Below are 11,892 nucleotides of genomic sequence, written 5' to 3'. Positions count from 1 at the left end.
ACTTCTAAACTAATAATTCTTGATACTGTGCCAAATTATTTATGAAGCTAAGAATTTATTATTATTTTTATTTGAATCTTAGATTATCTCCCTGGATTATAACCTGAATGGTGTAGTCTTTCCTGACCCTTCAGGAGACTCATATATAATGATAGCAACATTTTCCATGTTGGCTTTTGACGGTTTTATCTACTTGATTTTGGCATTATATTTTGACAAAATCTTACCCTGTAAGTACTAGCACATTTTTCTCTGATCTTTACAGTTATTAATTACACTGAAGAGTTTTTCTTAAGATTATTATATTAATATAGTGTCAGAGCTGATAATACATATTTCTAATCTCAGTACAGATTAGTTTATTTATACTTTATGTCAAATTATTTTGATTTCAAAATAATAACATATAATAATGAAATAAGTCCATTAAAAAATATAATTATAGATTAAGTAATACTGCAGTTTCAAGTATCCCTGAAAGTGTTTTGAAAGAGTGACAGTGAAGATTTGTATCACACTAGTTGGGAAGAAGATGGGACTTAATAATTATGGCCAGGGGAAGCAGAGAGGGAATGGTAGAGAAATGTGATCACTGATCGTAATATACAAGTAAGAAACAATCAAAAAGTCAAAAGCATTCCAGGCAAAATCTGAAAGAAATTTAGTTCTTGCCATGTTATGGCTGTTGCTGGGCCACTAGGCTGCAAAACCACTTTCTGATAAATATTTTTTAAGTACGCTCAACATTTTTCTCATTTTGTTTATACTTAAAATGTGTGTCAATTATCCAATTAATTTTGTTTATCTTGCCAGTAACCCCCCAAATTCACATAGGCCCAGAATTCCTTCACATGTTTTATCATCAGAATGTTCTCTTGTGTTCAGGATTTTAGTCATTCTCTTATTTTTTATTGCTCTCTCACTGTGACTGTAGTTAGTGCTTTATTCCATGCTTCTGGACACTTATTTGTATGTCTACTTATGGTCTATTATTTCTTGTTTATATCCAAATATCCTTAATAACAAATAATACTTAGTAAATTATTTTATTTTTTTTGTCTTTTTGAGACATGGTCTCTCTGTCGCTATAACTGGCCTGGGCCTGCCTATAGAGACCAGGCTGGCCTTGATCTCACAGACATCTACCCACCTCTGCTTCCCGAGTGCTGGGATTAAAGGTGTGTACCACCACGCCTGGAAATAATTCATAACTTTATAATCAGAAAATGTTTATAATATGATCATATTCAGCTTGAACAAATATAATTTCTCCATGTAGTTTTCATTCATGTACCTGTATGTTACTATGTAGATTTCAGTATTATGTTCAGGTGTATTGGCATAGTTAAATTATTTAAATTTATAAATATGTCTATAATTATGTTATGTGTCATTAATATCTGTGTTTTCTGAAACATTTTATTTCACTCAATCTCATAGATGTCTTTTAGACTGTATTCCATTCAACCATTTGATTTATAGTTTGTTAAAAATTCTATATTGATTTTTGCAATTTTATTTCCTTTGAATTTTCATTGTTTACCTCTTGATCAGTCTTCTTCGGAATAATAGGAAATTCAAAGGAAAAGAATTTTTGTAGCATGTTTAAAAGCTCAAAACATTTCATTTTATTCTGAGCAAGGTTTCTTTCCTTATTATGCTAATATTACTGATCTGGTATTTTTGTTGCTATTGATTAACTAGATGGGAATGAGCATCACAGTTCTCCACTATTTTTCTTGAGTTCATCATTTTGGTTTCCACATCAAAGGACTAACAGTAATAAGGTCATTGAGAAAGGCATAGATCTCGAGCTTCCTTCTGATGAAGATTTTGAGCCCATAGCTCCTGAATTACAAGGAAAAGAAGCTATCAGGTAAATTCGTTTATAGTTTGTACTGATTACACGTCCAAGGCCAAAGAATTGTTAACCAACAGCTATCTAGTGAGTGTGCAGCAAAATGTTGAAAGGGAAGGAATTTGTCATCATCAACATCATTTTTAAGCATTTCAGTTCAGCTGTCACCAGCAATTTCTCCTAGCGGCTTCTTTAAAGGAAAACTCCCTTTGATCACTTCGTGTATATAGCCATTGTGTGTGCCTTCCCCTTCTGTGTTTTGGGTTTGTTTGTATTCCATCTTTTGTTGTTTTGCTTTTATTTTTTTGAGACAGGGTCTCATATAGCTCAGACTGGCCTCATACTATGTATGTAGCTAAAGATGACTTTGAACTCCTGAGCCTCTTGCTTCCACCTCCCAAGCGTTGAGAATACAGGCATGTGACTTCACCTGCCTGAAAGTCCTTTTAAGACAGGGAGATTTGGGTGTATAGAAGTCACATACAAAGAATGTCGTGTGAGAGAGTACAGGAAGAAGTTTAAATATTCTAGAAAGCCAACAGAAGGCCTGCCCCCAAAGTAAATGATTTTCTTCATCTCTAAAAATATGAAAAATTCAGTTCCTCTTAAATGGGAGTTTCTTTATTAAAATAAATATTAGGAATGGGAGAGATGATTCACTGCTTAAGAGCACTAGCTACTCTTGCAGAAGACTTGGGTTTGGTTCCCAACACCCACATGGTGGCTTACAATCACCTATAACTCCAGTTCCAGATTCTCCTATGCCCGCTCTTGGATTCCACGGGCTTGTATGTCGCAGATGCACTCACATGAAGGCAAAACACTCATACATATAAAAATTAATTTAAAAATATTAAAAGCAACTTCAAAGGATATCTAAATCCAATGGGCATCCCACTGTGCAAAGAAAGGCTGAAATAAAATTACGTACCAGATTTAGTATGTTTTACTCTTCTTATTTACCAAACAGGCATATTGTATTTGTTGTGTAACTATAAATCAAAAGCATAGAGGCAGGGTGAGGATGATGCTGAAGTCTAGAGAATCTCATCTGTCTTCTATCTAGAGGAAATGATTGGTTGAAAAATAAGCCTTTGTCTTTCTGAAGTGTCAATTACATCATCTTTTGTACCATACAGCAAGGCCTTTCAATCTGCTGCTTATATCTGTCTGTGCTGTTTACTGTATGTACTGGCTAAGTTAGAACCCCTTTCTTGTTTCAGAGTAAGAAATGTTAAAAAAGAATACAAAGGAGAGTCTGGAAGAGTGGAAGCCTTGAAAGGTAAAGAAAAATATTCCATTACTTTTGACTATATTATTAATACCCCAATATGGATAATATTCAATATGATAGTTTAAGTGCAGAGACACAGAAAGTGAAGGAAGTAAGAATGTATGTACCTAACCCTATCACCTGGCCATTAGTAAGCATTTAGAATTTACCGTAAAGTCCTTCCAGGTATTTCATGGATCTATTAATTTACAAAAACGTGATCAAACAATGAAAAATGCAGTTTCAGTTTGTTTTTAATATGATTGTTATAAACACATTTCTGCAGTGTATTGTGAGGTAAAAGCACTGGAGTTGGATAAAATTTTTAGAGAGGGAATTTATACAATTTATATGCATCAGTGAAAACGCTGCCTGAAACAGGTTGAGTGAAACTTTGACAATGATTTAAACTCAGAAATTAATATTCTATAAAAATGTTTTTAATTTTGAATGGATAAATGTATTTTAATACTAAGTATTCTAACAGCTATAGTTTCATAAAGCAAATATTTAATTAAACATCAATCAACAACTTCATTTTCTGGATGTTCAGTTGCTTTTATTAAAAATAATTTTTAAAAGGCATAGTTATGATTTTTACAAAAGACAGAAAACTTAAAGCTATATATGATGAATTACCAACCCTTCTTAAGATTGACAGTCCTCTGTCCATTGTGTTTACATTGTCTGTATTTTCTAACAGTTGGAGAACCTCCTAGCTCAATATTGCTTATTCTTTTGAGATTAAGGATTCTGCCTTGGGGCATTTTTCATCAAATATCATTCATGTCTGTAATTTTATTCTTTCATTTTGCCTTGGAATATGTTGAGGTGTTTTAAATTTTATAATTTAAATTTCCGGAACACATTCTGGACTACCTTTGCACTCATCAGTAATTACAAACTTCTCATGTTTAACCATCTTCAATTTCTTCAAGGATTTCTTCCATTTTTAGAATTAGTGGCACTTAAAAAAATTTAAGACATTGGGCATCAATACATTAAAAAATATACCAACATTCCAGTTGGAGTTGCTTCATAGGGCATTGCTCCTGGGAGGTAAGGGCAGGAGTGCACGGTCTTGGCCTTCTGCTTGTGTAGCTAATCCTTGTGATGACTGGATCATCTTTGAGAACTTGCTTTTAACCCCTGTGAATTAATAGCATTCCATTCTCTGAGTAGGATGATGAGCTCAGCTAACACACTGGTGTGTGATAGTTAGTCTACGTCTAAGTTTTCAGTGTCACAGAACTATGAGAATGAATATTCATAGTCATTCTTCAGAAAGGTCACCGTTTCCTGAAGATAAGTTTATGAAGCAGAATCATTAAAAAGATCCGTATTTGAAAGATTCTTGATTCAAATCGTTTCAAATCGTTTATTTCTAAAATTGTCAAATCCATACATATAAGCAATACATGGTTAAAGTGACAACAGCAGTAATGACTACTTGAGGTACATTGAGGATTTGGTGCATATGGAATTATGCTAAGTGATTTACATGAAAAGCTTCATATTTAATTTTGAGAAAATCATATTAATATCCTTCACTTTGCAGATGAGAAAATGAGGTTGATATTTAATTTTTGCTGTGATAAGGATCAATTTCAGGGTCATCGATGCCACATTTCTCTTGAAAACACTATGTATTTAAAAACAGCAAACATAAATTGCTAATATACTTTTTAGTCATGCCAACATTGTTTATTAAATCATTATTTTGATGAATTTGAAAAGTTAATTTATTAGTCTTTATTTTTATAGTTATTTTGTCCTATTTCAGACTTCTACCAGACTCTGAATCCTGAACCAGTACCGTATTGTTGTATGTGTTTTACTGGTTTCTGTATCAGTAGCGTTATTTAAGTTACATAGTTCTTCAGTGCGTTATTTTGGCATTTAGGAAAACGTTCAATAGTATGTAAAGTATTGAAATGTTTGATAAATTCAACATGAAATTCAATTGCCTTGTTCTATGTTTATGACCAGCTCTAATACCCTCATGTTAAAAATGCTAATATCTTATTCTAAAACCAGGTTTGTTCTTTGACATATATGAAAGTCAAATAACAGCAATCCTGGGTCACAGTGGAGCAGGCAAATCTTCATTACTAAACACCCTCAGTGGGTTATCTGTACCAACAGCAGGTGAGCAAAAAGAAATATCTCGATGACAAAATATCTGATAATAAAACAAAGTCAAATATATGCTGCTCTTGTTTAAAATTCTGTAACTTGGCAGATGCAATGCTTATCTAAAGTTGCTCTGTAGAACGGTATGATTTTGAATGTACTTTCTGTTTCCTATGTTATTGCAGAGGGAATGTGCATCGTGTGAGCATGTATTTATGCTAAGAATAGTAATTGTTAATAAACTGACAAGTTATTATTTTAGATATTTATGAGCATATTATCTTGAATAAGACCCTCAAATATAAATGTATTATTTTGCTAACTTAAATCATTTCACTTTTATATTTTAGGGTTAGTCACCATCTATAATAAAAATCTCTCTGAAATACAAGACTTGAAAGAAATCAGAAAGATAACTGGTGTTTGTCCTCAACATAATATTCAATTTGACACTCTCACTGTGAAGGAAAATCTTGTCCTGTTTGCTAAAATAAAAGGAATTCATCCACAGGAAGTAGAACAAGAGGTAGATGGATGTGCTTGGAGTAGTTTGACTTGCACTATTTACCAAGTTAGATCATGAGCACAGAATTCTCTTCAGCAATCTATCTGCCTTCTTGTGAATAGAATTTAGGTGAAGAGAGCCTGTAAAAATATGCTACCTTAATAGACAGCTAAAACTGTAAAATATGGATCATTTTGTATTTGGGGTTTTGTGTATTTCTTATATAGGTACAACAAATTTTATTGGAACTGGACATGCACAATATTCAGGATAAGCTTGCTGGACATTTAAGTGAAGGACAGAAAAGAAAGCTGACCTTTGGGATTGCCATTTTAGGAGATCCTCAGGTAAGTAAGATCAAATGTGGGACAGAAAAGAGATTATCATTAAAAGTCATGTTCTCTTACTACTAGTGGTGGCAAAGCTTTCATTTTAGTGTGTTACGACAGAACTTGTTGTTTCCTTAATGCATAGACATAACGTAAACAGTCATTGCTTGTTCGTTTTTACTTATTTCCTTATTATCACATGGAAATCATGAACATGGAAGAGACATATTTTGTGTGTCTTTGTCCTCCATAGATTTTGCTCTTAGATGAACCTACTGTTGGACTGGATCCCTTTTCAAGGCAGCGAGTGTGGAGTTTCCTGAAGGAACGTAGAGCAAATCGTGTGATCCTCCTAAGTACTCAGTTCCTGGATGAGGCAGACATCCTTGCTGGTAATTGTTGATTTTATTTCAGTGTTATGATGAAAACTTTGGGCGATCTCTATGCGATGTTTATTGCTAGGGTAAGGACACTGCTCTCATTCTCTTGACTCCAAACCAGCCCAGAGGATGACAGGAATCTTGTCCCATTGTGAGTTCCTCATTGACTGTACGGTTGTAGGTTGTGACCTGTAATGAAAACCGTGATGACTTTTTTCAAGTTGTCTCTATGTTCACTTAGACATTCAAATTTCCTTTTATATATGTTTACTTGAAAACTATTTTCCCATTCTTTAGTAACCAGATAAAGAATATGCTCACATACAGTTTGTAGTGGTTTACTGTTTTTCTTTTCTGGAAGTGTATGTGGATGCTTAAAAAATTGGTGAGCTCAAAATACACAAATTTTAACGTGTGTTTAAACCTTTTAAAGTGTGCAATAGGTACAGTTAGGCCTCATAGAATACTTCTCCTTTGGAATGCTGAAATTTAATTTATCACTTGTATTTTCGAGGGAGAGAAGAAATGGCTGATTGATAATATTCTTTCACATTTAATTCTTTTTACTCAGATAGAAAAATGATCATGTCCAATGGGAGTCTGAAATGTGCAGGCTCTTCAGCCTTTTTGAAGAGAAAATGGGGTCTTGGGTATCACTTAAGGTAAGGTGTTTTTGAGAAAAGACTGGATATATGTTTTTATTTTTTAAGATTTATTTTTATTTTACTTATATGTGTCTGTGTGTGTTTGCCACGTGTGTGGTGGTGCCCACTGAAGCCAGAAGAAGGTATTGAGTCCCTTGGAGCTGAAGTTACAGGTACATGTGTAGTGCATGATATGGTTCCTGAGAACAGAACTTGGCTCCTCTGGAAGAGCAGCAAGTGCTCTTAACTGCTGAGCCATCTCTCCAGCTATCTATCATCTCTCTATCTCTCTATCATCTATCTCTCTATCTCTCTATCATCTATCTATCATCTATCTATCTATCTATCTATCTATCTATCTATCATCTATCTATCTCTATTATCTACCAGTCTATCAATCATCTATCTGGACATATATGGGTTTGGGGGGTGATTTTTGTATATATGTTTTAACTGTGGTATATCAAGAGGGGACAGTTATGAAAGAGAATTGATTTAATGCATTATCTCTACCATAACGGATTGAAAACTATGTTCCAAATACTTTGTCTATTTCCATGACTCCTTGTATCAGTGCTAATGTTAATGATGAGCAAAATCTCAGCATTATGAATCACAGCTGTTTGTTCACTGTGGGAATACTTCGTGTGTCACGTCTGAAGTGACTGTTCTGTGGAACCTAAACTTTGACGTTTACATTCTCCTCTTAGCTCATCTAATGCACATAATACTGCAGCATTTTCAATCTTCATAAGGCTCCACAACAATATTTTCATAAACCTGTATCAGTTGGGAGTAAATGTGGTTCCAAGGAGTTGTGAGACTGTGTCTAACAAGAAACTCAATCGAGGCTAAAAATAATAATAATAAAAAACATTTAAAACACTGAAGGACATCTTGGTACAAATGCTTGACTGGATAGGACTTAACATATACAGTGGAGTACATAAGGTCTGCTGAGGGGCCGTGGACGGGGGAGGGCAGTCTACATTTGATTAAGGACTGTTGTATGACGTGTACAAAAGGCCAATAATTTTTTTTTTTAAAAAAGACAGAAACCCCGTGGAAAAACAAAACAGGAATATGGGCCAAATTTCTTTGTGGTCAATGTTTTCTGGTAGTATACTGTCAGGTAACCTGATTATTTTCCGTGTGAAGTCTCTTTTGTCTGATGTTATCACTCCCTCTGCTTATCTTCACACTGTGGACACAGAATGAACTACAAACTGGGTATTTGTATTGTTTGGACTGTTCACATTCTGTGTATAGCTGACAAGATTTTCAAACCGATGGATTATTATTATTTATTAATTTTGTCTGTTTCATAAAGCTGAGTAAAGTAAGAATCAGAGACTAAAACAACTCTTTCATGTGGTAGCAGTCCAAAATGCAATTGTCTTTTTCTTTTAAATATTAGTTTGTATAGGAATGAAACATGTGATTTAGAGCAAATAACTTCCTCCATCAACCATCACATCCCTGATGCTACATTAAAAACAAAAACCGAAGAAAAACTTGTGTATACTTTGCCATTGGAAAGAAGAAATCAATTTCCAGGTAACTTACATATGATTATAATGGAATAAAATTTGCGAACAGAAGTTTGAATTATATCATAATTTTCCTTTTGGAATGGATTTCAATTTTGTCTTAGTTTGAATTATCTAAACAGAACTTGACATGAAGATTTCAGTGTAATGCATTTCGCTGGTAATTTGTCCATGGAAGCCCCAGGAGGGGACGGAGACATGAGGGAGGGAAGGAAACTAGGAAAGTTTGTGTTGTAGAGCAGCTTACCATGGTCAGCAATTGAAGTAGAAGACCATTGTGGGGGGACTGAACAGTAAATAATATCCTCACCGCTGTACCACTGGAGAGATGAAGAAGGCACTTGCTCATTTTCTCTATCCATCATCAGTTAAGGGACACATCAGGAACGTTACCTTTCTGGCTCTTTTGGCTTGCTCTGAATGTAAACTTAGCACACTTCTAAGGCTAGTAAATGAATCTCATTCAGGTAGGTGCTTTTAGTAAGCAGACTTATTGTGTCTACGTGAGCACAGAGAAGATGAGGCTATGACAAAAGATCTCTGCCACGGGCTTCTTTTTATTTTGAATTATGCATGCATCTATTCTACAAGAAAAAAATAGCTTATTTATTTATCAGGGGCTCCCAGCCTGCTGTGCAGCAGCAGCAAGCGATGTCTTATTGATACATAACCCAAAAAAGCATGAACGGTATAAAGTATGTTCCAGACACTGTCCTCATTGTGTGTGTGTGTGTGTGTGTGTGTGTGTGTGTGTGTGTATCAGTGCAGTCCATTTAGTACTTAATTATTCTCTGAGGTGACTGCTATAATTTTCTGTTTTATAAATGAGGAAATATATTTTGATCTCCTCTGTTTTAAATAGATACCTTTATTTTAAACATTTTGTTTATTAATTATAGTTCTTTATAGGTCTATCTTAAATTTTTGGATTACTTTGTCTCATTGAGAAAATGCTCAGGGATTCAGATTTTAGCCTTATTTCCAAAAAGGATAATGCTCTTTATCCTTGTAGCAACATGGAAGATATTATTCTACTTTATATTATTTTGTCCTTAGACTAAGATAGCCTGAGGTTCAACTGGCATACCTTCTTGGTCAAGAAGGATGATAGGTCGTTATATGGTCGTACCCCTTACGCAGCACCTCTGGTGTTGATGTTTCAGCACACAGCAGGCCCTTTACACAGCAGGCCCTTCATTGATTTTTATTTTAAATGCATTGAGAATCTACTGAAGGACACTAGACAGGGAGTGGATATGATATTACTTATTTTTTCATTTTCTGAAGATGATGACCCTGGATGCAGAAGAACTAGAGTAGATCCTGAGACTAGTCATGGAGAAATGTCTGAGACTCATGTCTGGGCTATCATGGTGCCAGGAAGGATAGAAGAACATGGATATCTTTGAAGCGTATTTGGTTATAAAGCTCAAAGTTCTGTCTTATGGACTTGAAGATTTTTGGCGTGGATTACTGAGTAGAAAATGGTGGTATTTATTATTATAAAGTAGTATGTAGAGTAGTTAAGCCAGATGGAGAAGCATCAATTCTCATCTTATATGTTAATCTAGAGATATGTTTTGATTTCCTAAAAGAGTATTGTGTCCCTGTTCAGCATGGAAGAAGCCAGAGCGGTCTGTGTCCCTATCCCTATTGGCAATTTGGGTAACCCCTTCAGAGGATGGTGTGATAAGAATAGGAGGTAAGAATTGGCTAGGCAGTTAGGGTAAAAAGACCCCAAAGAAATGTAGCCAGTTTCTTGGCTAAAAGTCAAAATGTCCTTGGGCCTGTTAGCAACATACTCTGTTCCAAAGGCCAAAAATGTCAAAAGTATTTAGGAGCTTGTATCTAATCCTGAAAAGATTTTAGGGTTACCTCTTCAGAGGGGGGAATGTTGGAGGGGAGGGAGTGGGCATGAATTTGATCAAAACACCTTATCTATATGTATGAAATTCTTAATAAAGTTTTTGTAAAAGTAAAAAAAAAAGAGTTTTAGTATGTAGTTACATGTAAGACATTAGAAATTAAGGCATAAAATGAGATAGGAATTTAGGAACTAGATTTGTATGTGGGTGGAGAGAGAAGGTGGTCTAGGGCTGAGACTCTGGGAGAAGGTAAAGAAGTCTAAAGAATATAGAAATTGAGAGCTCTTGATGCAGGTGGAGGAAAAATGAGATAACTAGATTAGAAAGCCTTTTTTCTGAGCTATATTCTTATCCCAGTTGACCTGCTTTGTTAGAAACTGAAAGGAAAAGGAAGGAAGGAAGGAAGGAAGGAAGGAAGGAGGGAGGGAGGGAGATGTGAAGGAAAGGAAGGAAGGAAGGAAGGAAGAAAGAAAGAAAGAAAGAAAGAAAGAAAGAAAGAAAGAAAGAAAGAAAGAAAGAAAGAAAGAACCAGGGGAAAGAAGACCACAGGCAGGGGAGAGACCAGCTTAATGAGAGTTAGAGGGAGGAGGGACGGCTGCAATCCAGGAGAGGTTGGAGGGAGGAGGGAGCTGTGGGGTAAATGTAATCGAAATAAATTGGGTGCATGTATAAAATTATCAAAGAATAAATAGAAACATTCTATTCAAAAATAGTAACAGAGAGGTGGAGACTTATTCATTGAATTGAAATATTAAGGCCTTGGTGACCTTGAAGAAAGCAGTTTTGGGAGGCATACAGAAGGACTTGTAGTGGTTGTAAGATGTGACAAATTCAAAATGGACAAATCTTTGGAGCCATACGTGTATGTGGAGGGGGATGGAATGAGGCAATTTTGTTTTGCTGCTTGTCTTTGTTTAATGGGCATTACAGCATCCTGCCTGCTGTTTGGAATGGCTCAGCCTATGTAGAAGAAAATGATGATGGAGGAGATTGCTTTGGGAAGCCCTTGAACTGCTGAAGGGGCTGAAACTAAGGACATAAGTGATAAAGACTTTGATAGGAGCAGTTGCAAGTCTTACACATACACAAAAGGAAGTCCCAGAGTGTGGGCAAAGGTTTACATGGGTTGGTAATGTAGAGGTGAAAAGATGATGATCTTTTATGATTACTCATTTTTCCTCAGAGAAGTCTGTAGGAAAATGATAGTTTAAGAATACAAGATAGGGGCTGGAGCAATGGCTCAGCGGTTAAGAACACTGGTTGTTCTTGCAGAAGACCTGGGTTCGGATCCCAGCACCCACATGGCAGCTAACAACTGTCCATAACTCCAGTCCCAGGGGATCCAGCAGTCTCTT

At 35.4% G+C, this 11,892-nt stretch overlaps 1 protein-coding gene across 7 annotated transcripts in view; it reads left to right on the top strand.

Moving 5' to 3' along the window:
- Positions 1 to 11,892, top strand: part of Abca6 (ATP binding cassette subfamily A member 6) — a 63,688-nt gene that overhangs the window by 23,280 nt on the left and 28,516 nt on the right. For 5 of the 7 annotated variants that reach the window (XM_029568414.1, XM_008843220.3, XM_029568413.1 and 2 more), the window contains exons 9-17: positions 83 to 230; positions 1,705 to 1,876; positions 3,082 to 3,140; positions 5,169 to 5,279; positions 5,615 to 5,790; positions 5,997 to 6,116; positions 6,352 to 6,490; positions 7,050 to 7,140; positions 8,540 to 8,679. In XM_029568414.1, the coding sequence (XP_029424274.1) occupies positions 83 to 230; positions 1,705 to 1,876; positions 3,082 to 3,140; positions 5,169 to 5,279; positions 5,615 to 5,790; positions 5,997 to 6,116; positions 6,352 to 6,490; positions 7,050 to 7,140; positions 8,540 to 8,679 (1,156 nt within the window). Of the gene's footprint in view, positions 1 to 82; positions 231 to 1,704; positions 1,877 to 3,081; positions 3,141 to 5,168; positions 5,280 to 5,614; positions 5,791 to 5,996; positions 6,117 to 6,351; positions 6,491 to 7,049; positions 7,141 to 8,539; positions 8,680 to 11,892 lie in introns of those variants that run through there. The other 2 variants (XR_003851123.1, XR_003851124.1) reach the window with 2 other exon arrangements.

The sequence above is a fragment of the Nannospalax galili genome, unplaced genomic scaffold (genome assembly GCF_000622305.1).
Source record: "Nannospalax galili isolate Female #2095 unplaced genomic scaffold, S.galili_v1.0 scaffold781, whole genome shotgun sequence".
Taxonomy (NCBI): Eukaryota; Metazoa; Chordata; class Mammalia; order Rodentia; family Spalacidae; genus Nannospalax; species Nannospalax galili.
This window is presented reverse-complemented; position numbering and strand designations above follow the sequence as displayed.